The sequence below is a fragment of the Aspergillus vadensis genome (genome assembly GCF_003184925.1).
Source record: "Aspergillus vadensis CBS 113365 unplaced genomic scaffold BO88scaffold_10, whole genome shotgun sequence".
In the NCBI taxonomy this organism is placed as follows: Eukaryota; Fungi; Ascomycota; class Eurotiomycetes; order Eurotiales; family Aspergillaceae; genus Aspergillus; species Aspergillus vadensis.
This window is the reverse complement of record NW_020292048.1, coordinates 393,076-419,537: the sequence shown is the minus strand read 5'-3', so window position 1 is coordinate 419,537 and position 26,462 is coordinate 393,076. Positions and strand designations below refer to the sequence as shown.

The 26,462-nt window shown below is 51.5% G+C and overlaps 9 protein-coding genes across 9 annotated transcripts; 4 read left to right on the top strand and 5 right to left on the bottom strand.

Annotated features, from left to right (window-relative positions):
* Positions 1-305: 305 nt before the first annotated feature.
* On the bottom strand, positions 306-4,615 carry BO88DRAFT_461924 (5-oxoprolinase; the record flags this gene model as incomplete). Its single annotated transcript, XM_025711199.1, has 9 exons — positions 306-464; positions 525-1,882; positions 1,931-2,288; positions 2,340-2,773; positions 2,825-2,944; positions 2,994-3,542; positions 3,590-4,354; positions 4,403-4,513; positions 4,579-4,615. 9 exons carry the CDS (start codon positions 4,613-4,615, stop codon positions 306-308), a joined length of 3,891 nt encoding a protein of 1,296 aa, XP_025563313.1.
* Positions 4,616-5,432: 817 nt separating this feature from the next.
* BO88DRAFT_425203 (MFS general substrate transporter) lies at positions 5,433-9,600 on the top strand (the record flags this gene model as incomplete). Its single annotated transcript, XM_025708811.1, has 14 exons — positions 5,433-5,558; positions 5,609-5,684; positions 6,070-6,267; positions 6,329-6,547; positions 6,594-6,814; positions 6,893-6,923; positions 6,978-7,061; positions 7,141-7,258; positions 7,929-8,047; positions 8,110-8,294; positions 8,400-8,663; positions 8,718-8,908; positions 9,319-9,459; positions 9,507-9,600. 14 exons carry the CDS (start codon positions 5,433-5,435, stop codon positions 9,598-9,600), a joined length of 2,067 nt encoding a protein of 688 aa, XP_025563312.1.
* Positions 9,601-9,721: 121 nt separating this feature from the next.
* BO88DRAFT_461908 (alpha-L-fucosidase) lies at positions 9,722-12,201 on the bottom strand (the record flags this gene model as incomplete). The annotated part of the gene is made up of 3 exons (XM_025711198.1): positions 9,722-10,997; positions 11,065-12,092; positions 12,136-12,201. The coding sequence occupies 3 exons, from the start codon at positions 12,199-12,201 to the stop codon at positions 9,722-9,724; spliced, it is 2,370 nt and encodes a 789-aa protein (XP_025563311.1).
* Positions 12,202-12,596: 395 nt separating this feature from the next.
* Positions 12,597-14,420, top strand: BO88DRAFT_461903 (uncharacterized protein; the record flags this gene model as incomplete). Its single annotated transcript, XM_025711197.1, has 4 exons — positions 12,597-12,709; positions 12,755-13,284; positions 13,342-13,831; positions 13,889-14,420. The coding sequence occupies 4 exons, from the start codon at positions 12,597-12,599 to the stop codon at positions 14,418-14,420; spliced, it is 1,665 nt and encodes a 554-aa protein (XP_025563310.1).
* A 101-nt stretch (positions 14,421-14,521) lies between these two features.
* Positions 14,522-16,102, bottom strand: BO88DRAFT_414745 (pepsin-like aspartic protease; the record flags this gene model as incomplete). Its single annotated transcript, XM_025708178.1, has 3 exons — positions 14,522-15,513; positions 15,566-15,884; positions 15,935-16,102. The coding sequence occupies 3 exons, from the start codon at positions 16,100-16,102 to the stop codon at positions 14,522-14,524; spliced, it is 1,479 nt and encodes a 492-aa protein (XP_025563309.1).
* A 524-nt stretch (positions 16,103-16,626) lies between these two features.
* Positions 16,627-18,513, bottom strand: BO88DRAFT_35391 (Zn(II)2Cys6 transcription factor). The gene is made up of 4 exons (XM_025703658.1): positions 18,445-18,513; positions 17,530-18,381; positions 17,119-17,481; positions 16,627-17,025 (listed from the first exon to the last, which is right to left on the bottom strand). Exons 2-4 carry the CDS (start codon positions 18,300-18,302, stop codon positions 16,710-16,712), a joined length of 1,452 nt encoding a protein of 483 aa, XP_025563308.1. The 5' UTR covers positions 18,303-18,381; positions 18,445-18,513; the 3' UTR covers positions 16,627-16,709.
* A 410-nt stretch (positions 18,514-18,923) lies between these two features.
* Positions 18,924-20,639, top strand: BO88DRAFT_364739 (MFS transporter; the record flags this gene model as incomplete). The annotated part of the gene is made up of 5 exons (XM_025703991.1): positions 18,924-19,245; positions 19,295-19,624; positions 19,673-19,880; positions 19,932-20,293; positions 20,347-20,639. Exons 1-5 carry the CDS (start codon positions 18,990-18,992, stop codon positions 20,637-20,639), a joined length of 1,449 nt encoding a protein of 482 aa, XP_025563307.1. The 5' UTR covers positions 18,924-18,989.
* Positions 20,640-21,506: 867 nt separating this feature from the next.
* BO88DRAFT_453265 (carboxylesterase/lipase family protein) lies at positions 21,507-23,135 on the top strand (the record flags this gene model as incomplete). The annotated part of the gene is made up of 1 exon (XM_025710737.1): positions 21,507-23,135. One exon carries the CDS (start codon positions 21,507-21,509, stop codon positions 23,133-23,135), a length of 1,629 nt encoding a protein of 542 aa, XP_025563306.1.
* A 246-nt stretch (positions 23,136-23,381) lies between these two features.
* BO88DRAFT_461889 (ferric reductase family protein) lies at positions 23,382-25,902 on the bottom strand (the record flags this gene model as incomplete). Its single annotated transcript, XM_025711196.1, has 6 exons — positions 25,376-25,902; positions 24,938-25,323; positions 24,661-24,893; positions 24,564-24,616; positions 24,397-24,518; positions 23,382-24,351 (listed from the first exon to the last, which is right to left on the bottom strand). Exons 1-6 carry the CDS (start codon positions 25,868-25,870, stop codon positions 23,382-23,384), a joined length of 2,259 nt encoding a protein of 752 aa, XP_025563305.1. The 5' UTR covers positions 25,871-25,902.
* Positions 25,903-26,462: the final 560 nt, after the last annotated feature.

Sequence of the window (26,462 nt, the reverse complement as noted above, 5' to 3'; positions counted from 1 at the left end):
TGCGATGGAGGTTATACAAGGAGACAATAGTAGGGTTGGATGTGACGTCATGAAGGTGTCAGGGAGATGTTGAAAGTCAATTCGATATTAAGTTTGGCACGTCCAGTCACTTTAAACCATTGCTTGAAATTCATCAACTCAGTCTATATAATTACTAATTAAGTAGGCTGGGTTGGTCGACGCCTGCGCGCTCAACACCCGTAGCCCGAACAAAATATCAGATAGCCACCCGTTGGTATCAACACGGAAGCAACAGTCATAACCCGAAACATTCTGAAGAACTGAAATGTAAATCGATGGGCATGTCACGCAGAACTCTCCTGTGCCATCATACGGGCTGCCACACTCCCCGACGCTCGAGGGTACGGGTACGTAATAATTTCTTCCTTCCCATACAACCCTTCACCGAACACTCGCCCCCAACCCCCTCCTCCAGGGGTATGAATGACAGCGCGATCACCTGCCTCCATTTTCACCATGTTCTTCGCTCCCATATTTATCCATCGCCACTCCTCCCCTTCTACCCCATTCATCTTTCTAACCCAGTAATTTGCTCCACACTGTCCCGGTTCACCTCCGTTCATTCCATAAGGCGCAACAGTGCGGCGCTCAGTGATGAGACTGAAGCTTAGCGGAACACGGCACTCAATGTCTCGCACCACACCGTCTCCGCCCCTGTTCACCCCCTTTCCTCCCGAGTTTGGGCGGATAGCAAACTCTCGCAGGATGACCGGATAGCGCTTTTCCAGGCTCTCCGGATCGGTGATCCTCGTGTTGGTCATATGCGTATGTACACCGGATGCCCCCGGCCGGAAGGATGTTGCTCCAGAGCCACCGCCGATTGTCTCTCCGAACGCGTAAGCGTATCCATTTAGCTTCTTACCCTCGGCATCCTTGCCGCCCTCGCCAAAAAAGCCAATACAGTTCATGCAGCCGTGAGAGGCGGCACCGGCTCGAAATGCCTTGAGGATGACATCCACGAGTCGCTGCGATGTCTGAGTATTCCCAGCGCAAACAGCGGGGCCTGCGGATGGATTTAGGAATGTGCCCTTTGGTAGGACGACATCGATCGGTGTGAGGCAGCCCTGGTTCAATGGGATGTCAGTGCCGATGAGAACACGTAGGCTGTATATAATGGCAGAGTAGGTGATTGCTGGGGGCGCGTTGATATTACTGAGCAGCTCACAATCAGTCCCAGTAAAATCAAACACAGCAGACCCATCCCGGCAAATTATGACTGTGAGCTTGATCACTGAACCGTTATCCATTTGGTCTTCAGCAACGAGGTGGGTGCCCTTCGTAATAATAGCGGCGCGAAGAAAGTCCCGCACCGCCCATTCAGCGTTCGATTGGATGCCTTTCATGTACATCTGCACCACTGGTAGGGTGTATTCCTTGATAAGATCCTGCACCAAGATCATGCCCTTGTGGTTTGCCGCAACCTGCGCTTTGAGGTCGGAGATGTTGTCCGACACATGTCGGCTCCCTGTGCAACCCGGGTATTGACCCGGTCGAAGAAGGATTTCGGTGATACCGGATTCATCGAATTTTCCAGCATGAATAAGCTTAAAAGACCTGATCGCAGCACCCTCCTGCCACAGCTCTGTGGAGTTCGGTGGCATGGACGTTCCCCCAAGGCCACCAATATCAGTGTGGTGGCCGCGGGAAGCTACGTAAAATGCGATCTGCTTCCCCGTCTTCTCAAAAACCGGAGTTATCACCGTGATGTCTGGCAGATGCGTACCACCTGCCTCAGGATGATTGGACACCAGTACATCCCCCGGGGCAAGCTTTCCTTCGTGGAGCTCGTGCTGGTACTTGACCGCGTAGCTCATGGAACCAAGATGTACTGGGACATGAGGTGCATTGGCAACCAGTCCTCCTATGTCATATTAGTCCAAACTATGTTATTCATAATCTGTCAACATACCATCTGGGCCAAATAGTGCGCATGAGAAATCCAGCCGCTCCTTGATGTTGAGTGACACGGCCGTCTTCTGTAGAGCTCGACCCATCTGCTCGGCAATACTCATGAAGCGATGTGCGAATAGCGAAAGCTGAACTCTGTGCATTGAGACAGGACTTCGTATAATCTGGCTGGATGAGTCGTTGATATGGATAACCACGTGGTTACTCAACACTTTGGCTTCTGCCCCAGGCGTGATTACCAAGGTCTGTGTCTGGTCGATAATAATAGCTGGTCCGGTGATGAGAGTTAGCGGCTCCAGCTTAGGCAGTAGAAAGACCGGAGCGGAAATCTTTCCAGTTCCTGGAAAGTAGATTTTGGTCTGTGACCATTAGCATTGGCACGATCGGACAACAAACGCCGGGCCTCGTACCGTTCGCTCCACAAACTCCGGCCGTGCAACATTGAAAGAGGCGTACTTGAGCTTTTGCCCCAGTCTCTTTCCATCTGATTTCTCAAGCCCGCCGCAAGACCCAACGCCTCGGACGCGCACGTCATCCACAATGATAGGCCTTTCGTCAGGAGACAAAAAGGCGAATTCCCGCAGATGCATTCTTTTGAATTCCTGCTTAAAATCGCCATCTGCTGGCTGCAGAACCATTATCGCTGTCTCCGTTCCCTGATATCTCATGTTGAGATACCGCTGGTAGGATATGTCGCCATCTGAGATACCCTGGCCGTTTAGCTGGCGGCGAACCTTATCTCGCAGCAGTGATAGCCGACCGAGAAGCCTGGTACGGGATTCATCTCCATAAACTTCATTAACTGGTTCTTGAGCTTCTTGCACAAAGTCCGCGAGCGCCATTCCTGTTTTACTGGGTCAGTTCGTGTCCACATCCGGGAGATTTTGCTACATACCGTATGCGGAAAGGATGCTTGAATATTTGTGAATGACGACGGTGGATATACCGAGTTTGCGTGCGACGTCGCAAGCATGCTGCCCTCCAGCACCCCCAAAAACACTCAAATGATGGTTTGCTGGGACAAAGTCAATGACAGTATACAGATTTACAAGTCATGCACTTACCGATGTCATATCCCTTTCCTTCAGTCAAAGCCCGGATTGGCCGGCACATTGATTCGTTAGCAACGTCAAGAAACCCCCAGGCTACCTCTTCCGGGCTCATTTTATTTCCCGTGTCGGAGTAAATCGTCGCCGTCAAATTGTCAAACATTCGCTGTACTGTGTCCGAATCCAGAGCCTCGTTTTCGTTTTCGCCAAATATTTTCGGGAAATAATCCGGAAGTAACCTCCCGAGGAAGAGATTCGCATCAGTCACTGTAAGAGGCCCGCGTTTTCGATAGCATGCAGGTCCAGGGTGTGACGATGCACTCTCCGGGCCAACTGCGAAAAGACGCTTTTTCCAGGCCAACATCGAGCCGCCGCCCGCGGCGACCGTGTTTATATCTAGTTGAGGACTCTGTATCGCCACGCCAGCAGTGGTGGTCTCAAATATATGCTCAAATTGCCCTCCGTATCGTGACACATCCGTTGACGTCCCGCCCATGTCGAAACCCACCACCGGAATTTTGGAGATCTCGTCGTAAGTGGTCTGAGCGTATCCAACAACACCCCCTATAGAATTAGCATCATTGAAGAATAGAGATAAGGGTATTTCTTACCTGCAGGACCGCTCAAGAGGCCTCTTATCCCGCTGAATTGGTGGTGGCTAACGAGTCCTCCGTCGGACTGCATGAACTCGCACCTCACACCGTCAAGATTTCCACCCTCGAAACCCTTCATGAACCCGGCTAAATACCTTCTTATTTCAGGGGTGACATATGCATCTGCTGATGCTGAACTGCCTCGTGGTACCATCTTGATCATGTTGGCTGCCACGGCAGAGGATAATGATACATGGTTAAAGCCCTCCTCTATGGCCAACTGATGAACTCTGACCTCGTGGTCTGGAAATATATGGGAGTGGGTGAAGCAGACGGCAAGTGTGTCGAAGCCCTTACCACGGAGATCCCTGAGTACATGACGGACTTGTTCTTCGTCTATTGGCTTCAAGATACGCACCATATCACCGCTTGTACCGCGGACCAGGACACCAGGTATTTCTTCGGTGGCATTGAAGAGCCCATCGACGTCTTCATCGAATCCTTCAATCGTTACTCTAGCATCAATTTCATGGACCTCGTCGTACAAAACAGCCGGCTTGACAATGTCGAGGTCGAAGAGTCGAGGTCGCGACTGATATCCGATGTTGAGCAAGTCGCGGAATCCCTTGGTAACGAGAAATGCATGCCGTGTGCCTTTCCGCTCCAGCAAGGCATTTGTTGCAACCGTTGTTCCCATACGAATGAACTCTAGATCTGCCTTTGGGAGTGGATGGCTGCGAGGGATCTCCTTGCCGTAGTATGTAGATAGTACGCGACGTATACCTGACATGGTTAGCTTCTATCTAATGGTATCGTGCCAAAACGCAATACCTTCTGTGGGTGCATCATCATAATTGGCGGGATCAACCGAAAGGAGCTTGAAGACAACGTCCGACCGTCCAGGCAGGCCGGCCCAGACGTCAGTAAAAGTGCCTCCTCGGTCTAAGGAGAAGCCAAGCCAAATTAGCAAAACCTTTCGTGGAGCTATGGAAACAAGGGACTCGCACCGATTGCAATTTTCACCTTTCCCACGCTTGTATTCATAGTGGAAAATGTGGTCGATCTGCTACGTAAATTCTTTTCCGGCACTGTAGGCTACTGTCTTTTATAGCCTGGCTTCACAGATCGGACAGAACACCGCTGCACTTCCTGGACAGGCCATCCTGGGAGCGAGGAAGGTCCAAACGAGTTTTCAACGGATCCATCCGCCGACAATCCATGATTCTCGGCCCAAACCCCGTCATTGTCAGCAGTTTGTGTGTGAATGACTCGACGCGAGTTCATGGCAGGAGGAGATTGTCACTTCCAGCTGCAATATCGGTACCGCATTGGGCTTAGAGAGAGGGGAAGGAACCAGGGCCTCAGGCGCCGGTGCCCTCTAAGGCAGCATCCCTGGTCGACCGATGATTTTCCATCAATAATCTGATAACCTGCCGCCCAGCAGCTCCACTGTCGGGCATTGGAAATTAACACCCCCTCATCAAGAAGATGCGATTGCCAGTGCTTCAACTTGACTGGCTTATGCATCGGACATGGCCGCGTTGGGGGGACCAATGAGTGTGTCAGATTAGGGTGACACTGATTAGACCCCTGCAAGCGCTTCCTACCCGAGAGTTGCCTTCCAGCGCCCGGTGCAGTGGTCTTCGCAGACAATCTCGGACGAGGGTGATACAACCAGCATAGCGGGGAATGATAGTCGAATATATATCTCTCACCCATAATGGTCTCCACCGCGCACAAATCGGGGACATTGAGTCGTTAGGATGGCACGTGAGCCCATCCCGTGATCCACCGACCCTAATAGATGGCCCTGGGAGAGACGAACACGCCAGTAGAGATGTCGCCATTATCATCAGGAAAGATGGAGCTGGAAAAGCAAGTGGATGGAGCTGCTGCCTATCTTGCTCATAGCACAACTCATCCTCCCATGACGTTGGAAATGGAAAGGAAATTGTTGCGCAAAATCGACTGCATCCTGGTACCCATGGTAGGCTGCTCACCGGACAATAAGCATCAGAATTTACTGATAAATGCTAGCTTCTGCTCACCGCTACTCTCGGGGCAGTGGATAAGGTTGCTCTCAGCACCGCAGCAATCTACGGACTGGAAAAGGGTATTGATGCTCATCCGTATCGCAAATCGTCCTGACATGTATCCAGATCTTCACCTCGTTGGTCAACAATACTCCTGGGCTGGATCAATCCTATCTATAGGTGTACGTGTTTGTAGATTTTGTCCATGACCCAAAGCTGACACCGAATAAGGCAATCATCGGGATGTGCCCTTCCTCCTTCCTCGTACAGCGACTGCCATCCGCAAAGTATCTCTCTTCGTGCTCCCTAGGCTGGTCGTGCTTAGCTCTGCTGATACCCGCATCGAGAAACTGGAATGGACTGATGGCGTTGAGGTTTTTCATGGGTATGTTCTGTTTTGGCCCGTTAAGATACACCCACTAGCAACCCCAGTAAGGATGGCATCGAATTGATATCCTTCACTAGGCTACCTAGAAGCAATTATTGTCCCTACAATCAGCCTCATAGTCGCCGGATTCTATAAAAAGACGGAACAACCTCCACGAAATGCAATCGTGTTCGCGGCTTTTAGCTCCGTGATCAACGGCTTCTTATCTTGGGCTGTAGGGCATATTCCCGATTCTGCACCTCTTGCTATCTGGCAATATCTGTACCTGATTGTCGGTAAGTGAACCATGTATCGCAGTGATGCAGTTTGCTAATTACTCAGGCTCTCTTTCCGCAGTGTGGTCCATAACAGCGTTCGTGATCCTACCGGAATCCCCGATGACTGCCTTCTTCTTCACCGATAGGGAACGATTCTATGCAACCCAGCGTCTAGCGGAAAATCAGACCGGCATCATAAATAAAGAATGGAAAAGGGAACAGGCTCTTGAAGCGGTTTTGGATGTAAAAACGTGGATCCTGTTTTCCTTCAACATTGCTATTAACATTCCTAATGGAGGTAAACTGTCTTCTCGTTTGTAGCTCTACTATCGCTTACGATACAGGCCTGACTACATTTAGTGGTATCCTCATCAACAATCTTGGCTTCACTGCGGTTAAGGCCTCCCTTCTGAACATGCCGACCGGAGTAATGTCCACTGTATCTGCATTTTTCTTCTCCTGGCTAGCTGCACGCTGGTCAAATCGAAGGTGCCTCGTTACTATGATGGCATGCTGTTTGCCCATTGTCGGCTCAGCCTTGGTGTACTCTCTCCCACGAACAAATGTAGCAGGGCAAATAGTCGGAATTTACCTTGTAAGTCCTTCCAGCCGTTAATTAGTATTTATGCTCACAGAGCTATAGCTTTACACTTATTTTGGACCGTACGTAGTCGGTAAGTGCTACGTGTCATGCGAATTATTGCCTATCTAGCAAGCTGACAAGCAAGGAATCTCCATGGCGCAAGCTAATACAGCTGGACACACGAAGAAAACTGTGCAGTATTCTATTCTGTACATTGGATATGCACTTGGTGAGTCTAAGCTAGATACCCTCTATTCATTACATTGCGTGATCTTTGCAGTTGTTACAGGTACTGATGTGACTGCAAGGGAATCTCATCGGGCCCCAAACCTTCCGTGCCAGTCAAGCGCCCGCCTATACCGGCGGGTTTATCGCCATGTTAATATGCTACTGCATATGCGTCGGGCTGATGGGGCTTTACTGGGTGTTGGTCTTGAGATACAACCGGCGACTTGCCAACATTGACCCAGATTCACAGATTGCAAATGAAGATTTGACAGAAGCTTTTGCCGATCGAACAGACTTTCAACAAGCGAATTTTAGATATACTACATGATAGAATTTGGTCTCTATTAGCCTATCATGACGTTTGGCTATCCACGCTTCCTTAAGAGGGGCCAGTAAAAAGTAGGAATTTCCATGTCTCAATTTTAGGGAACGTAATCTGGTATCCTATTGGGTCAAACTGCCACGCAATCTACTCGATGTGCTATCTGTAGGGCCGAATTCTCACTTCCGTAACATTCCGGATAGGTAGAATGGGTGACAGGGATGTGCTGTGGCCGCGTCGCTCTAAGGGCTGCAGCTAGTCATAGCTTGGTGCTGTTAATATAAGCGCCGGCTCATTCCCCGCTCTTCCGGCGGGCTGCCTCCTTCCGTCCAATTCCCCCGAACAGACGCAAGCCAGGACGGCCGGGACAGACTTCCACCTGTAACCACCCCTCATTCCGTTGTACCTACCACATACATGCATGGCTTCTGCTCCGAACATGTCGGCTGAAACTCATCGTCGCTCTGGCTGCTTTCAGTGTAAAGGTACGGACCTGGACTGAAGAATTATCGATTCGGGCATATTGACGCCGGATGAAGCCCTTAGCCTGCGCTGCATTGGGGATGTGCCTCGCTGCACTCGATGTAGGACACTGGATCTGACGTGTGAGGAATTTTCCTTCGTGGAGGAACCAGTGGAACAAGGAGTTAGTTTAGGCCGTAGAGGTGGGTTTCGCCAGATCGCCATTGTTGGTATTACCATGGGTATGGCTCATGAATGTCTATAGGAACGTGTTCTAAGCAGCAAAGAAGTATCCTCAGCCTAAGCAACTCTAAGCCTACCAATCGAAATATGATATCGCTAGATGCGTACAGTGGGCGGTGGGTATTCCTCAATCTCACCATGAAGAATTACCTCGAGGACACGGGTGAGGTAGACTATGATTCCGACGAAGACACAGCCATGAAGGATGTACCTGGCGAAGCAGACGATGCCCTTCAACTACGCTCCATTCTGAACCATCCGCTGTCGGAATACTCCCACTCTGAAAGCTATCTTCTCCAGTACTTTATTCAGAGCATTGGGCCGGATTGTTCTCTCAGCAGCAATGACAACCCATACATCAACTTGCTCACACCACTTGCCTTTTGCCATCCCACTCTCCGGAATGCTATGGTGTCTGTGGCAGCTAATCAGCTCCGTTTGCTTGGTGATGCACGATATACCAATGAGGCGGCATTATACAAGGATAGAGCGATACAGGGATTGCAGCAGGCAGTCGAGCTTCGAAATATAGATGATGGCATAATAGGCACTATTTTGATGCTATGCTTCTATGACGTACGTGGTATGGCGAACATCAGCTTTGATAAATGCTGACATGGCTAGGTATAGATTTCGGATAAGTGCGATTCATCCTGGGTGAAACACCTCGAAGCAGGTCTGGACCTTCTTAACTGCTTGCCTTTGACTGCCTCGTCAAGCCAGGGATTGCGCAAGTTCTTCCAAATGTATTTCGTCGCCCACGATATCATGCGTCGGACGGCAACGCCAGGAATGATCAACGAAAATGGGCGATATGGTTGGTCAGAATACGACAATCTTGACGAGGTTTGCATCCCATTGACTTCTTTCCTTCCCGGTCTCACCTTAACTTTAGATCGATACAATAATGGGTTGTTCACGACGACTCATGGGCATCATCAATGATATTTCTGATCTACCCTCTGACGGCAATACGGTAAATGTACACCTACTCGGTCTTCAACTCAGCCTGTCGACACACCGCTAATACGTCACAGATTATGAGAAACACCGGACCAGCCGATACCTACATATTGAGAGCACATCGCCTTAGTTGCGACCTCATTAACCTCACCCAGATCCTCCCAGCCCACCTCCAACACAGAGAAGATATAGCTCGGATCGCGGAAACGAAGCGTCTAGCAGCATTCCTGTACCTGATCGAGCGGGTGAGCTCCACTACCTATCGCAGGCAATTTATCCCAAGAACGGATAAACGGACTCTAGTGAACAAAATGATAGATCTCATTTCGAGTCTTCCTGATTCTGCGACCTTACTATGGCCGTTATACGTTCTCGGACAGACCGCACTGGATGATCAGGATCATCGTCGGTTCGTTATGGATCGACTAGAGCGGATAGAACGGACACGGAACCTAGGGAGTGTGCGACGAGCGAGGACAGCGATGAAAGATACGTTTCGGATTATGGACATGCGATACTCGGTTCAGAGGAGGGATGGGAGGTTTGGTAATATTAGTCTGGCTTGACCGTTCTATGAGGTGATATAAGAGGCTATATGAACCTCTCATGCATGCTGACCTCATCCTTCCACATCCACATGTACTACATAGCTTTACCTATCATAAGCCCAATCAAGTGACATACACAACCTTCAACACCCAACAAAACTCCTCCCCATCCCACGCCCCCTCAGGCACCATGAACGTAAACCCCTCCGCCGCACTGCCCTCCCACTCAACCTCCCTCTCCCCATCCCCATCACCACGCACCACCACAACCCTATCCCCCTCCAACAACGGCACCGGCACATCCAAATACACCTTGTTTCCAGGCTCCCCAAGAAACAACAAATAAAACGCTTCATTCGTCTGCGTAAACCTCACCTCCACCTGCGCCCCATCACCACTCCCAGCCCTCACACCCACCCCCTCACTCCTCACCCACCAAACCCTCGTCCCAAACACCGCCTCCCCATGCCCCCTAATCCACTCCCCAGCCCTCCTCAACTCCCTCTCCTCCCTCTCAACAATACTCCCATCCGCACGCGGCCCAACATCCAACAAAAAATTCCCATTCTTACTCACCATATCCACCAAATCCCTGACCACCGTACTCGCATTCATATATTCCTGCCACCCAGTCGCCCGATTAAACCCATAACTATACGGATCCATGCCCATATTACTCTCCCACTTGCGCAACTGCGCCGAACTAAACGTCGCATACTCGGGCGTATCGAAGTCCGAGACCTCCGCGACCCCGCATCGCGAATTAATCGTCACTTGCCGGTTATCTGCACGCGCGGAATTGAACCAATCGCTGGCGAATGACGCGGTCCCGTTCGCGGCTCCGCAGTCACACCACATTATGTCGGTGCTGTAGTTGTGTGCGAGGATGCTCATTTGGGGCACCATTACGTCCGTGATGAAGTCGCTGACGGGGATGCGGCCCGTGTAGGGCTCGTTGAGCCCCGTGTAGGGGTTCCGGGCGATGATGCCCGGCCAGCTCGTTGAGGTGTTGCCGGGTAGTTCGGCGAACCCGTAGGGCCCGAAGTCTGGGTTGAACCATTCCGGGAGGGAGAAGTAGGTGCCGCGTTTTAGGGAGGGGTGGTACAGGGAGGATGCGGTGAAGAGTTCGGAGACGAGGTCGCGGCGGGGGCCGTAGTGTAGGGAGGAGCGGTTTGTGGTGTTTTGGGTGTCGAAGAGGGCGAAGCCGTCGTGGTGCTTTGTGGTCAAAACGAAGTATTTGGCGCCGGAGGCAGCGATTAGGTCGACCCAGGCTTTGGGGGAGAAGTTGGAGGCTGTGAAGGAGGGGAATGAGTCGTCGTAGTTCCAGTCAGGGCCGAAGGTGCGGAGTCGGTAGTCGTAGGTGTCGGATTTGTCGGCGGCGCGGTGCGTGGTGTACCACCTGATTGTTGGCCAAGTTAGATGAGTGTAGAAACAGGGATTGGGGTGTGGGGTGGGGAGGATAGTACCAGAACCACTCGGCGTAGCTTTCATAGGGTGTCGAATTGCCCCAGCCGGGGACGGAATAGGGGCCCCAGTGGATCATGATGCCGAATTTGGCGTCGTCGAACCATTCCGGGCTTTCGTGTTGCGAGAGGCTGGACAGCTCGGAGGTCCACTCTGTTAGGCCGAGGGAGATGATGTGGGGGTAGGTTTGATGCTGGATGGAGTGGGTGTAGTTCAGGACGACGGTTGCTGTTCCGTTGGCTGTGCCGTTAATGCCGATGTTGACGCGTTTTTGGTCGCCGGGGCAGAGTCGCTTGATGTTTCCGGGTTCCAGTGTTTGGACTCCAGGCATAAATAATGATATGTTGACTCCTGGGCCTGCGATGCAGCTGGTGCCTGGGTTGTTGATGGTCACTTCGACTATCTGGTTGCCGCTTTCTGTCCACTTTTGGGTCGGACGCACGAATTGTACTTGAGCTGATGGGGCTGTGGATTCCCATAGGGATATGGAAAATATGTGCAGCCTGCCTGTAGTTGTGTTGGTAGTGACTGGCAGTGTGATTGAATGTAGAGACTTGTTGGAATTCAGTGCTGCAGTGTATTCGAAGATGTGGGAGGTGTTGAAGTTGGTGTCGTTGTGGGTATACCGGTAGGGGAAGATGATCTCGCCACGGTTGATTGTCAGGAATGCCCACCAAGGTAGACTGCGCAGTTCTGATACGAGAGTAGTATTGTCTGAATAGGTGTATGTCACATTTCCGGAGACGGTGGACAGTTGGACGTCGGACGTCACCAGCATGGACGCTGAGAAGTACTGTTCGTGAGGCACGATGATTGTTTGGCCTTCACAGACGACATTGTCAGGGAGGGTGGGCCCGCGATAGCCTGGGAAACCGTAGACCACGCCAGTGTGGGTGGATGTGTAGGTTCTATTGATGCCAATAATGCTAGGGTCTGGATAGGACTGATTCAATGCATCAAACGACGTCTGGCCGGGATATACGCCAAATGCCTTGTTGTTGAAGTATGAATCGAGGGAGACAAATTTCGACTGTACCGTCAGTCTAAGTTCACTTAGAATGAGAAACACTAACCGGCGTTACTGCTTCTGCAGTGACAGCTAGCTGCCATACGAGAGCTATCTGGTTGACGACCTTCATGATGCAAACAGTCCCCTGTACGGACGTAAAGTCTACACCCTGCCGACGAAGCGGGGAAGCGGTGCAGAAGTAGTCATGCCAACTTCATGTCTCCCCACCGGAAAATGGCACAGTGACATCCTGCCTGCACGTTGAAGCAAATCCAGCAAGTGGCCGACTGTCATTGGAACACGCCGATCATGTAGATTAAACGGCCGGCGTGCGGGGAGATATCAATTGCGGCAAAGATACGCGGAGATAAGTGCCAATCTTCTCATATCCTGGTCGGCCCAGGCGGGCACTAAACCATGGCAGCGCCACTGTTACATCGGCTGATGTCCGAGTGGAGGTCTGCAATATGCCAACTGATAAGAAGCAACGACTCCCAGGATGTTCCTGCATGATGCACCGACGCAATGTGGACGACCTTGTTTACCGTGGCAGCCGGGCTAGCCAGTCTGCCATTGATTCATGCCTTTAACAATCCCTCAGGTGTAGACATCTGGTGCGGTAAGGCCTATCGAGCGAGGTATGCCATAGCGAACAATTAATATAGCACAACTAACTTGGATAGCAATGCTTCCTTCAACCCTGGTGGGTGGTTCGAGCAGCCCTCATACTCCTCCACTCCCCTGCTCGACCTCAAAGTCCGGCCGCGAATGAGCATCTATCTCGAGACAGATGCATCAGGTAGTCTTCTCGTTAACACGACCGTCTCTCACCTTGTCGGTGATCCTCTACCTGTGAAGCCCAGCACAAACTACACAGACCAACACCTCCATCTTGACATCCGCATTCTCACCGACGAGGCCCCAATTGCATCTATCACCAACTATACCCTCCCACTCGACGCCACCAAAGCCGAAATCCCCCTCTACTTCGACTTCCTCACCCCAAAACTAACCCCCTACACCATCACCACCACCGCCACCTTCATCAACGGCATCGCCAACACCACCTTCACCACCACCTCCGAACTCTTCTACCTCCCCCAACGCACCGACGGCGGCAGCGCCACCCGCATCGACCATCGCACGGGCATGCTCTCCTACATCCAGGACCAATCCATAAGCTGGACCCCAATCTTCCCCTACACCTACTACGGTATCCCCCCTTCCATCCCCAACACACTTCCTTACACCCAATCTAACCCCAAACCAGCCCAATGGTCCCTCTACTGGGACACCAACACCAGCACCCTAGAAGCCTTCACCTCCCAAGGCTACAACGTAATCCACATCGTCCCCACAGGCACCCTCAGCGACACGCCCTTCCCCTGGACCACCTTCGACCCCTACCTCACCACCTCCGACAAGCAAAACCTCCACCTCCAATACGACGTCCTCTTCGACCCTACCAACCTGACCAAACTCACCGACCAAGTCACACACATCCACACCCACCCCTCCCTCCTACTCTACTACACAGCCGACGAACCAGACGGAAAAGGCAACCCCCTGAACTCAACCCGTCTCGCGTACGACCTCATCCGCTCCATGGACCCGTATCATCCGGTGTCTCTAGCTCTGAACTGTAAGGACTTCTATTATGAGGAGTATGCCTCCGGGGCGGATATCATCCTGTCGGATGTGTATCCCGTCGCGACGAATACTTCCTGGTCGACTGTGTATGACACGCCGTGTAATGCTACGTATGGGTGTTGTGGGTGTGATGATTGCAGGGGCGAGTTCGAGGATATAAGTGATAGGTTGGATCAGTTCTATGACTTTGATGCGGTTATTGGTTGGGAGAAGGTGCATTGGGGCGCGCCGCAGGCGTTTGGGGAGGAGACGTTTTGGACGAGGTATCCTACTGCGGTGGAGGAGGTGGTTATGGTTATGTTGAGTGTCAATCATGGCGCGATGGGCATTGTTATGTGGGATTATCCGAGCAGTGATGGGATTGAAAGGGTTACGCGGGAGTTGGCGCCTGTGATTACCGGGGAGGTGTTTGTGGGGTTTTTGGAGGAGGGGGTTAGAAGGGTGGGGGTGGTGAAGGGGGCTGGGAGGGTGGATGTTGCGTGGTGGGTGCTGGAAGAAGAGGGGAAGGCATTGGTGAGTGTGGTTAATTTGAATTATCGGGGGATTGGGAAGGTCAGGGTGGGTTTGGAGGGTGTGAGGGTGGCTGGGGTGGAGAAGGTGCTTTGGGGTGGGGAGGGATGGGATGTCAAGGATGGGGAGTTGGTTCGGGAGGGGTTGGGAGGGTTGGAGGTGGGTATCTTGGTGGTGAATTTGGTGTAGCTACCTACTATTATAGATGGGAATTGTAAATATGATTATCATATATCACATTACTACATTACTTTCTCGTCGTGATATCTATATGGGTAGGTTACATGGGGCTACAATGCAAGAAGCAATCCCACGCCCGCAAGTCCTGAAAGCAGCTTCATGGGGTTGCTCGTGGCCTGCGCTGCAGCACCCTCCGAGGAAGTGCTCGTAGCTTCGGCCGATGAGCCGCCGCTCGAAGCAGTGCCCGTCGCCCCGGTCGCTGTGGCCGTAGCAGTGATGGTGACACCCGACAGAGTGGGCACTGCAGTGCCAGTCGAGACCAATCCATTTCCAGTAGCGGAAGAGACGGCAGAGGGAACCGGTGTCGCTCCTGGCACAGCGGACGTTCCCGTTCCGATCTCAAGGATATCATCGTCACCCGGGTTAAAGTTGGTGTTGGCGAGGGAGATCTCATTATTCTCGAGATCGTATACAACGTATGCGCTGCGCAGGAATGTATCGCCGAGCAGGTTCACACCCGGCTGGCTCGGCACGAGGCCCAATACGCAGGTGTTGTCGGGCCACCCCGGCTCCGTTGCGGGGATAATCAGCTCGCTCATACTGACGGTGACCGTTGCACCGGAGAAACTATAGGTCACGTTGTAATCGGACTCTCTGGTGTCGCAATCGATGTAGGCCATGTCGTATGTCTTGTCGTAGGTTGCGTTGAGCGCATCATAAACCTTGTTGACGAGATCGCTGGGCAGCGCCGTCAAGGTGGTGCCAGTATCAAGTGACACGGAGAGGGGAAGACTGTCAGTAAAGCTACTGGTGTTGGAGTCGGTCGCAACGCTAAGCTCTGTGAGGGCGATGGCGAGGGAGTAGTATTTGCCATAAACTGGAATAATCGGAAGGGTCTGGAGATCGCCCTTGTATTTGGCTGTATTGACACCTCCGAAAAGGAGCGAACCGGTCGACGCCTCCAAATCATCTAGCCAGATGCTGTACGCAGCAGACTTGATAGCACCGCTGTCGACGAGGGCCTGAGGGAGGTTGGCATAGACTTTGTCGTCGTACTCGGCCTGGTAGGTCGAAATTTTGTAACCGACACCGGCGATCCCGCCTATAGTACACCGAGTCAGCGACGATCATCATGGGGAAGACGGCTCACCCACGTTTACTAGTCGTAAATTCGGCGATCCCAAACTGCATGTCATCGATTGTCGTGTTGCCGATCGTTAGTTTATCAGTCACGTAAGGTCCGTAGAGATTTGTGCCGTCCGCATATGTATCATTGAGGTATGTGCCGACGGTTTTCACGGTGGACGATTCGCTGGCGTTGTACAAGCCATAAGGGGTGCATAGATTGTCGATGGAGCAGTAGGTCGAGTTGCCGGTGTTCACCCAGAGGTCGCTGCTGCCAGTGTCCAGAGCCAATGACACCTTTTGCGCCGGTGTTCCTAATGTCAGGTTCACTGCGTAATAAGTCGCATCCTAGCGACTGTCAGCATGATTTATCCTTCACGACGTTATAGCTAACATACCCAGTTCTGCAAAGTCACGGCGACCGTAGAATCTCTTTTGTGCAAGGACTGGCCGCTCCTGCGCTCAATGGGCATTCGAACGACGGCAGGCTCATCGCGTTTATGGAGAGACAGGCCATGGGCAAACGGAATGCCCGCCGCAAGAGGAATAAGTACCGCACCTCTCATCTTGACCGACCGGGTGTCTGCTTTCCTGTTCACAGACACGTTATAACGTAACTTGCAAAGAAGCACAAGTTAAAGCCGGATATGCCGCAGCCCAGGGAGATTAAATTGGCCCCCAAGAGGCAAGGCCGCAATTCCTGTCTGCCTGTTCTCATGTCAGCTTCAACGGCGAGGCTAAGGCAATAGTGTGAGCATGGTGCTCACACTTTGCACTGGTATAGCCAGTCATCATCAACAAAGTGACTCAGCCCCAAATTTGGTCAAAGCGAAGGCTGCGTGGAGCCTTTCGCAACGAACGCTGGATCCAAAGGGTCTGACTTCTACACAGTATAAGCGAGCCATCGTGACCTTGGACGGCTATTTCCGCCTAGCTCCGACCAATTCTCCGAATTCGGTCGAGCAGCCGGATGTTCGGCGGTTGATGGGCGTCGGGCCTCCATTCTGATTTGAGCAATCTAATCCGTCTCCATCGCAATCTAAGACATAACGGCGATGCACCTTCATTGGGCTGTTGCGAGCGGGTTTTGCGGCCATTCGCTTGGCGGTGGGCCAACTCCGTAGCCGCTTTCCTATCACGAAAATCGCTCATGCTGCCTGCAGGAAGCGGGGATCAGGCTTTCCATCTGTCGGAAAATTCTTGATCCAGCTGCGCTAGACAATTCAGGTCACTAGAGCGCCTGTGCGGGCAGACTAGCTTTGTGCAATCCAGAATTTGTCTCATTGCCATGTGCAGGGTGTACGAGCAACTCAGGGGTAGTAAATCGGCGTGGGAATTTTGGCAGGCAATCTGCGCCTTGTGGTGGCGCGCGACATCCACCACGACATTAGAAACCATCTCTAGGGCCGCTTCTGAGTGTTGCAGCCCTTGCAAGTCGACGGTGTCGAAAGGGTAGCTTAGGACTTCCTGGTGTAACAAGCAGAGGGCTCTAGCCGATCAGTTAGCTGCAGCCGAGTGGCGTGGTTCCTTAGACTACTCATGGGCCTTAGGTCACAATACATGGGTATTACGGGTGGCATACCTCACTGCAGATGCTATAGGACTGCACTCATGGCCAATTTCTGCGGTACCCGTGTTCATCCGTTCGGCAAGGAAGCTTTGCAGCTGCTTGTCGAGTTGTTGAATCTCTACCATTCTACCACTATCGGTTTGGGGCTGCCTTCGCACAGCTAACACCCGGTCGAGAAGGAGCACAGCTCGTGCCTGATGGCCGAAAACGCAGCGTTTCCTCTCCTGGTTCGAAGGCAGACACTCATGTGGGCAGCTTCCTATTGGACGAACAGTGGCTTGGACAGGCTGAAGGTCACTTGGTAGAGGGAACTCAAAAGACGGACAATCTGTCGTAGGTCGTTGCGTCTTGTCTTTGATTTCGCATAAAATAAGCCTAGGTTGGGTGAGCCTGTGTTCGAAGACCTACTTGTAGTTGACCTACCTCTCGAGAATGATTACACCCCACCACAAATTCAGACGCTCCCGTCTTTCAGATGAGTCAATACTAGCATCATTGGTCTGCCAGGAGCTGGAATCTGCTAGCCCAATCGCAAAGGCACTTCTGGCTAAACTCCCCATCGTAATGTGCGCTGCCTCGGGCCGTCCGTTGGCATACTCGTACGCAGCGATAAGCAGTCCAGCCTGAATAAGATATGTCGAGACACACAATATGGCTTGGGCTTCCGCAAATAGTATTTTCATAGTGGCATATAGGCTATGTGGTGTTATGTGTGTATGGAGTTTCGACGGCTGCAGCGTCACCAGGCACATACCCAGCACAAGGACGGAAAAGTCTACTGGTGGTGAGCGAGACGGGCTATTGTACCGATCCAAGCTTTCTTGAAACAGGTCGTATGATACTACTGGAAGCCAGTTGTGAAAGTTGCTGAAATACCGGCGACTAATTTCCTGCAGTGAGAGGTCTGCCAGTTGAAAGATGCGGTATACATGGTGCCATGTCCTTCTGGGCACCATTGACATGTTTTCTGACGGCGGGCCAAACAGTGAAACCATCTGTAACAAGATCGCATTTGTTTCTATCTGAGTAATCGCATCCGCAACGGGTTCATCAGCGACGGGAGATCCTTGGTATCGACATGGCAGGTTCCGTTTGGCGCAGTAACCGCAGGTTGGAAGTTTCTTGTCGCATCCCTTCTTCCTTGATTTGCAGGTCAAGCACACATGCGACGCCCGCTCTATCACCGGTTCCTTCATCCTTCCTGTTCTCCTCACTCTAGATTCCTCGATCGGCCAGTCGCAACAAGGGAGCGTGTATCTATTGGTGCCGGTCGGCCTATTATTCATCTGTTAGTATCGGACATCAGGTGTTGAAGGGGACACGAGAGAGCAATTTTACCAAGGGGTGCAATCAATTAACTCACTGGGACTGTCGGCCGCCGCTAGGCCATTGTGGCCGATCGTGGTGTGGATGATGATGGTGTCTTATAGATGGATCGACAACTTGCCATGCCAGGGACACGTCACGTGATGAATTGGCTGCCTGATGGGACCAGCGGCCGCCACTAATCCTGTTCTGGACAATTGGTTATCCTCCAACCCGCACTGTCATTGGCTTATCGACCACCTGGAATGTCATTACGACTTCGGTGGGAACACAACAGCTGCATGGATGAGTGTTGCTTCCGTCACCTCTCTCCAGTATGCTGAGATCTTCATTTATAATAAATGCCCCTGCGTTTTGTCGCGGATCTTCGCAATGCAATCACACTCAGCTGAAGCTCCCAGTCCTTGGGTAGTCGTCGTTTGTTCTTCCCGTTCTCTCACAACATATACATCGTTCATACTCCGGTTCAATTGCTTATCATGGCACGCATCAACGATCCGAAGCAAACTGAGAAACAAGTACTTCAGTCAGGAAGTAAGCCAGAACAGCAAAATGATATGCACACCCGAGTCAACCACCGAGAAACGCCCCTTTCGGATCCTGATTTCACAGTCACATTTGAAAAGGATGATCCTGACGACCCACGCAACTTTGGCAACTTGCACAAGGTCTATATTACCTGCCAGCTGAGCATGCTCACCTTTGTTGCGGCATTGGGCTCATCCATCTTGTCTCCGGGACAATCAGATATAGCGGAATATACCAACATTAGCTCCGAGGTTGCAGTGCTCGCGACTTCGTTGTATATCCTTGGTTTGCCTATCCGCCACCCAAAGTCAGATCCAAGCGCTCACTTATACAGGCTGGGCGGTTGGTCCAACGTTATGGGGACCGATAAGCGAGGTTTATGGCCGCAAATGGGGAATGCTTCCAGCTCTCTTTTGCTTGGGCTTGTTCAGTATCGGAACGGCAGTAAGCCAGAACGCCGCCAGCATCTTCATCACCAGGTTCATTGGTGGGATCTTTGGCTCTGCACCAATTAGCAATGCCAATGCAGCGTTAAGCGACATTTACGCACCGAAAGAGCGAGGCATAGCAGTGGCATTCATGATGCTGTGTATCACAGGAGGGCCATCTGTTGGACCTCTCATTGGCTCTGCAGTGGTTTCAAATTCAAAGCTTGGGTGGCGTTGTAAGGATTGGCACAACTAACCTCGATTGTACAAGCTGATGAGTTCAGGGACCATGTATATCGAAGCCATTTGCTGCTTCGCCTTATTTACCCTTGCTACCTTGACCCTGTCAGAAACTTATTCTCCTGTCCTCTTGAAAGACAAAGCCCAGAAATTGCGCAAGACGACGGGAGAAAACAGATACTGGCATCCTCACGAGCATGAGAGCATCAACCTCGAAAATGCAGTTACGAAACATTTCCTTCGTCCGTTACGGTGTGTCGTCGCGCGTCGCTCTTGTCCTGAACCATTTCTGACTTTCCCCAGCATGTTGACAACCGAGAGCATCATGGCCTGCGTCGCAGCATACGCATCTTTCTCGTATAGTTTGATCTATCTATGTCTCCAGGTATACCCCATTGTATTTGAAGAGGAACGTGGATACAGTCCAGTGATTGCTTCCTTGCCATTCCTCGGGATCCTTGTCGGCACAGCTTGTGCTGTCGGAATCACCTTTGCATATCGAACACGATATGCCAAAGCGGTCATGGAAAACGGTGGAAAGGCCGTTCCTGAAGCACGACTTCCTCCGCTGGTACTCGGGGTGATCTTTCTGCCAACGGGACTATTCTGGCTTGGATGGACCGCAGCACCAAAATTTTCGTGGGTTCTGCCCACAGTTGGAGGAGGTATGCAATAAGATTCTCCCACCATGTCTGACAGACTTCTCACATCTATACAGTATTCGTTGGCGCCGGCCACAACATCATCTTCCAACAATGCATAAACTATTTGATCGACACGTACGGGCCGTATTCAGCGAGTGCAATTTCAGCGAACACCATGCTGAGATCTTTGTTGGCCGCGGGGCTGCCATTGGCGGCGAAACCAATGTTCCACAATCTGGGCGTGGGACCTGCTGCTAGTTTAATGGGAGGCATCGCTTGCCTTGCATTGCCGATACCCTTCGTTTTCATGAAATATGGACGCAACCTGCGCGAAAAGTCAAAATTCGCACCAGCCAGTTCGGACTAGTCCTTTCACATTCTGTCACTGGCGAAGATAACAATATCCCTACATCCCCGCGTCGGTGATGATGTGACGTCCGACGACCGACTGAATAGACGCTATCGATATACCACAGCTAGGAACTTATCACTTCGTGTATTGATATTAGATCATGCTTGCTCGGATAAGCGATAGAACTCAACAATATCACTCATGTATACAACAGAACATTGCTCAAGCCGATCGCTCTATATGTTACATTGTTGTTATGATGAGTATTCCGAACCTTTTTCGGTCATAATCAACGAAAGCAGCATATCCTTGCGAGACCCCGCATAGCTCGGCTTTAAGACGGGTCGTGGCTTCGGCTCCAGACAGACTTCTTACAATGGAGAGGGACAAACAGTACAGGCCTGAAGTTAACAAGGCCGTCAAGCACAACTTCTGCTAATATTGTCCACATATATAGACGTCATTTATGCCGTCTATGCTGAAACGAGAAGAGATAAATGCTTTCAAATACAGCAAGAACTCCAGGGTGTGCAAAATGACAGCAGCGCCAGAACGGCCCAATTGCCGAGGACATGATCTGAATATCGGCCGGCCGTGCTCATCATACCCCGGCTACTGCATCTCGTTTCGTCACAATGCCTGCACAACAAACATCGCTTACAATCTTTGGGCCTAATACTCACTGCCTGTTGTGGAGAAGGGACTAGATGTGGGGATTATGCGGGGTATGGGGATTGAAGAAAGCAGATATTCGTGGAGTTGCAGATACAAGTAATACGCCCGCCGTAGATATATAAATCTGCACAGCTCTCATTCCATAACCCTCATTCTCAGACAAATCATCAGTAAAGAAAGTACCGGCCCCAGTGGCCCAGCCACATAATGCTTCTCATCCTCTTCCTCGTCGCAGTAGCGGCATCTTCTCCCATTCATAATGCCTTCACCACCCCCATTGTCCATACCAACTATGGTGACATTCTGGGCACAACATCCCCCTACCGTCCCAGTATCAAAGTCTTCAAAGGCATTCCCTACGCGGCACCTCCCACCGGCGAACTCCGCTGGAAGCCCCCGGTCAAGCCCCAGTCATGGAGCGGCACCTACAATGCAACAGAGTTTAGCGCCCAATGCCCCCAGGCCCTAAACATGGGCACCGGCCTATGGACGACCGGCTCAACCGATCAAAGCGAAGACTGTCTCTACATGAACATCTGGACCCCTACCACCACACCTTCCACTCCACTCCCCGTCTATATCTGGGCCTACGGCGGCCGCTTCGTTGACGGCTCCGGCGACGTCGTAACCTACGACGGCAGCGGCCTCGCCTCGCAAGATATCATAACCATCACCTTCAACTTTCGTCTGGGTCCTCTTGGCTTTCTCGCCCACCCTCTCCTCTCCGCCGAATCCCCTCATAACAGCTCCGGCAACTACGGCATCCTCGACATCATCGCCGCCCTGAAATGGGTACAAGCCAACATTGCCTCGTTCGGCGGTGATCCTGCCCGCGTTACCGTCGGCGGCCAATCCTCCGGCTCGTCCTGCTCCCTCGACATGATGTACTCCCCTCTCGCCGACGGCCTAGCATCAGGAATCATTGCCGAAAGCGGTGCGCGATCTCCTCGAGACCCCCTCACAGGCAGCCTGGCAACAAGCTACCGTCAAAAAGACGAAGCCGAATCCTCCGGCCTCTCCGTGATGACCTCGCTCAACGCATCAACCCTCTCCGAAATGCGTGCCCTCTCCGTCTCAACCCTCCTAACAACTGACCTCCTCAACGCCACCATTTTCGACAACACCAACTACCAAAACGTCAGCACCTTCATGGAAGCTCCAGAATGGCGCCCTGTCCTAGACGGCTACGTCCTCCCACACACCTACGCCTCCACCCTCTCAAACAACACCCACCCCAACATCCCCATCCTAACCGGCAATAACAAAGACGAGTCCGGCGCCGCTACAGACCCAGGCTTCACACTCTCCACTTTCCGCTCCAACTTCTCCACCATGTTCGCGCCTTTCCCCCATCTCGCGGAAGAATTCTTCTCCCTCTACCCCGCCAACGACACAGAATCAACTACCCCAGCCAATAATGCCTTCTGGGCAGACCTAGGCAGAGTAAGTACCTGGTCCTGGGCCCTAGATTGGTACGCTGGCGGCGCTACAGCCCCCGTGTACACGTATTTCTGGGACCATGCGCCGCCGGGACAGAGTCTGGGTGCGTTCCATGGGAGTGAGATGTACTATGTCTTTGGGAACTTGCCGTATAACTACCCGGATATGCCGTGGACGGAGCGGGACTTTGAGATTGAGAGGGTGATGGTGGCGTATTGGGCGAATTTTATCAAGTATGGGAATCCGAATGGGGAGGGGTTGGTGAGGTGGGAGCCTAGTGGGGAGGGAAAGGAGACGATGTATTTGGGGGATGAATTTGGAAAGGGTAGGTTGACGGATGGGGAGGAGAGAAGAGAGTTGATGTTGCAGTGGCTGGCGGAGTCGGAGGTTTGGTGAGCATGGTGTAGAAGATAGGATCGGAAAAGAGCCGGGGAGAAGGGATGAATGGAGGAGATCTACGATAGTTGTAAAAACCGCAAGCATTCTATTACCCTGGAGGTCCTGTGCCTCATAAGCAGTAGCGGGCTGTTCTTTATATCGCAAAAGAAACTCAAAAGGATTTTGTTTGTCATTTGTCCGCGGACCTGGAGTGCGTCGTGATATTCAAACAAGGATTTTCCTGATTAACGCAGGAATATCTATCTACCAAGTAAATGCCTCCTCGAAGTACCGTATCCCCTGACGCCCCCTTCTCATAGCCTCATACACCGCTAACCGACACTCATCGGCCATCATTCCCGGTCCAGAGCAAAGCACTGCTAGCCTTGTACGGGATTCGTGAGTCATTTCAGCCTCTGACTCCACAGCTCCACGAATATCAGGTCGACCTGAATAAAAGCGTATATCTGCCGCCTCTCTCTTGGTCTTAGACTCAGCATCCACCTCTTTATCGCTCTCAATTGGTGACACCTGAGCACTTTCCGTACAGAAGAAGCTAACTCTAACACCCTCACATTCCAACACATGGCTCAGTTCTTCTGTGAATACAGTAAAGAACATACTCTTCTGACGAGCCGACCAAATGAGATGTAATCTTGTCGTCTTCGTGGTTCGTCTCTTCAACCGGGCGGCATAGTCGAGTATATATGGCAGTGTAGCTGCAATGCCTGTCCCACCGGCAATTAAAAGGACCGTAACGAATGTATGTAGTGGTTCTGTATGGCCATAGGGCCCTTCGAGTAGGAAGAGTGGGTGTATGATATTATTTGCTCTGATGCAGCGATCACGGAGGGATCTTGTCCAGCCGTTGTAAGGACGGACATAGAAGGTCAGTCTGCTTTTCTCCTTCGATGAACAGGATGGTCCTTGGGAATATGCACCCAGTGCGAAAGGGTGGTTTTCCAAACAATGCACGCTCAGTGGCTGGGAGAGGAAGTAGTGTTGGCCTGCCTTGGGTATCAGATGGGAGGGTGCCTCTATATCTATCGTCATTAGGTCGCTGTCGGGCGCGTAGGTAACGGTTGATGATGGCAGGGAGATTCTTCTTTCGCTGAATTGTATGTGGAGATTGCAGTATGCGATGCGAAGTACGCGGAGAACGCGATCGAAGGTCCATATAGCTACTACCGTCCATAGGTATGGGTTCCACTGCGGTCCGTCGGGGCGGGTATGTCTGATGGATTAGTAGGAGGGTGAAGAAGGCAAGGAACCGACTTACTGGAATAGAGCATAGATTATGACGATAGCCAGGACGATGTGGGAGATGAGGAATATCTCGTACCACTTGCGTCGTAGCCATGTGATGGAGTGGATTAACAACACTGACATGCCAATGACCGCCTGAAGAGATTAGAATAGGGCATCAGAAGGTGCAATTAAACTCACAATCACGCCCATGTACCACGGCTTATGGCTCCACGCTTCGTGATATTCTCCCTCTGAATCGTTAGTAGTGCAATTGAAGTGAGGACGAAAGGCTTACCATAGTCTGCTAAGATTATGCTGTACCCAATCGTGTGAACAATGGCAAGGAGTGTGCACGCCCATGCAATATGCCGATGAAATGTGTTGAAGGATTCAATGTCAAAGTTGGTTACCCAGAGGAAGATGTTGTTGCGTCCGCTAAAGAGCCATAAGAACGGCAGACAAGCATAGGCAAGGATACCCGTTCGATCGGAGGAATAATGCCAGTTGCGCTGGGGCATGGTCGACGTCCTAGTGCTGTTAGCTTTGAATATAGGAAGATGTAAAATGCTTACCTAGTGCCTCCATTGTAGTTGACACAAGCTAAAAGGACACAGAGGAGCCAGAAGCCGAGAACGATTATTAAATCAAGTCGCTTGGGAATGCAATGTCCGTAAAGAAGTCGCTGGTGATGAGGCAGTTTTGGTGTGAAGCTTGCTGGAACAACAATGTGTGTACGCAGAGCATGGATGGTTGACGATAAGGGACGAGAGATTTGCTTGTGTTCGATAGGTCCAGGGACTGCATTGGCTTCAGTATCTCTGCGTGTGTCCATAGCCCGCCTAATCGTCCAAGAGCTAAGGATTTTCTGCACCATTCCGAGGCCCAGGATAGCTGCCCAGTAGCCCATTAACCCCCAGCCAAACCGGATATCCTGGCCCAGTGCTTTTTCATGAATGACCTGTGGCAGAAATTAGGCGTCTTTACTTTTGATAAGGATAAGATGTACATACACATGTTTTATACGCCCGCTTGTAATATGACTCACTCAACAGGACAGGTGACTTGATGGTGCCAGTAGAGGCAGTCGTATTGACATCCGGATCAAGAATTGGCATTGAGTTGTACGACTTTGACGGATTGGATTCAATAGATGAAAGATCGACGTCGCACAATTCCTGCCAGAACGAAGTGGTAGCCGCTGGACTACTTCCATCACATCTCGCCCTTGCACTCGCATACATGGAAGCAACTTCCACCGTCCTGTTGCAGATACCCTCAAGGTTTGTTGTTGTCTCTATATAGCTTTCTTCGGCAAAGAAGCTTGTCACCGATATTGAATGATTGTAACTCCCTCCATAAGGGCCACTAGCGAATGTATATTGTGATAGAGCGGTGTATATCGGACATAGACAGTCCGCATCGAGGCTACTGATGACATCGGGAGAGCGTTTCTGCTCCGCCAGGGCAGGGGCAACGATAGCTAAGAAGGAAGTTCGCAAAAACATTTCGCTTGTCAATATTGATTGTGTAACTGACAACAGCCTGTTGCGCCACAAGGCCAATTATAAGTGAAACTTCCGGATAAAGACATTTTGACTTTCATCAAGGTCCTTCTTCGTATGCAGCACTGCCCGCACTCCAGCCAGCTATATTAATATCATGCCGTTGCCTGGAACAGCGTGTGTATGCATCGACCCAATGTGTGGGAGCGGGGCATAGGCCTGGAAACGGTGGCTATGAAGATCTTGCAGATGACCACGGAAGAAGGCCCGTAACTAGGTATTTAGGCGGTCCTTGGTCCGCATGAGGGGGAGGGGCACGATGAGGGGATGAATGGGGATAGGAAGATACTGTGGCTGTTGCAAGGCACACTCATAACGTAGGCAGTGGAAGGACGATATCAACAACGCTTGCTTCTTTCGCTAACCACTAAATAATAGCCCTGACAATTGACACTGTAGTCAAAAGATAAAAATGGAATCGGAAAAAGCAAAGAAAAGTTTGAAATGTCCACGGATCTGCAAGTGGTAGGCAGCACAAAAACAAGCCTTCCGTCGATTCTTGGCTGTTCTGCACGATGGCTATGGACGGGACAGG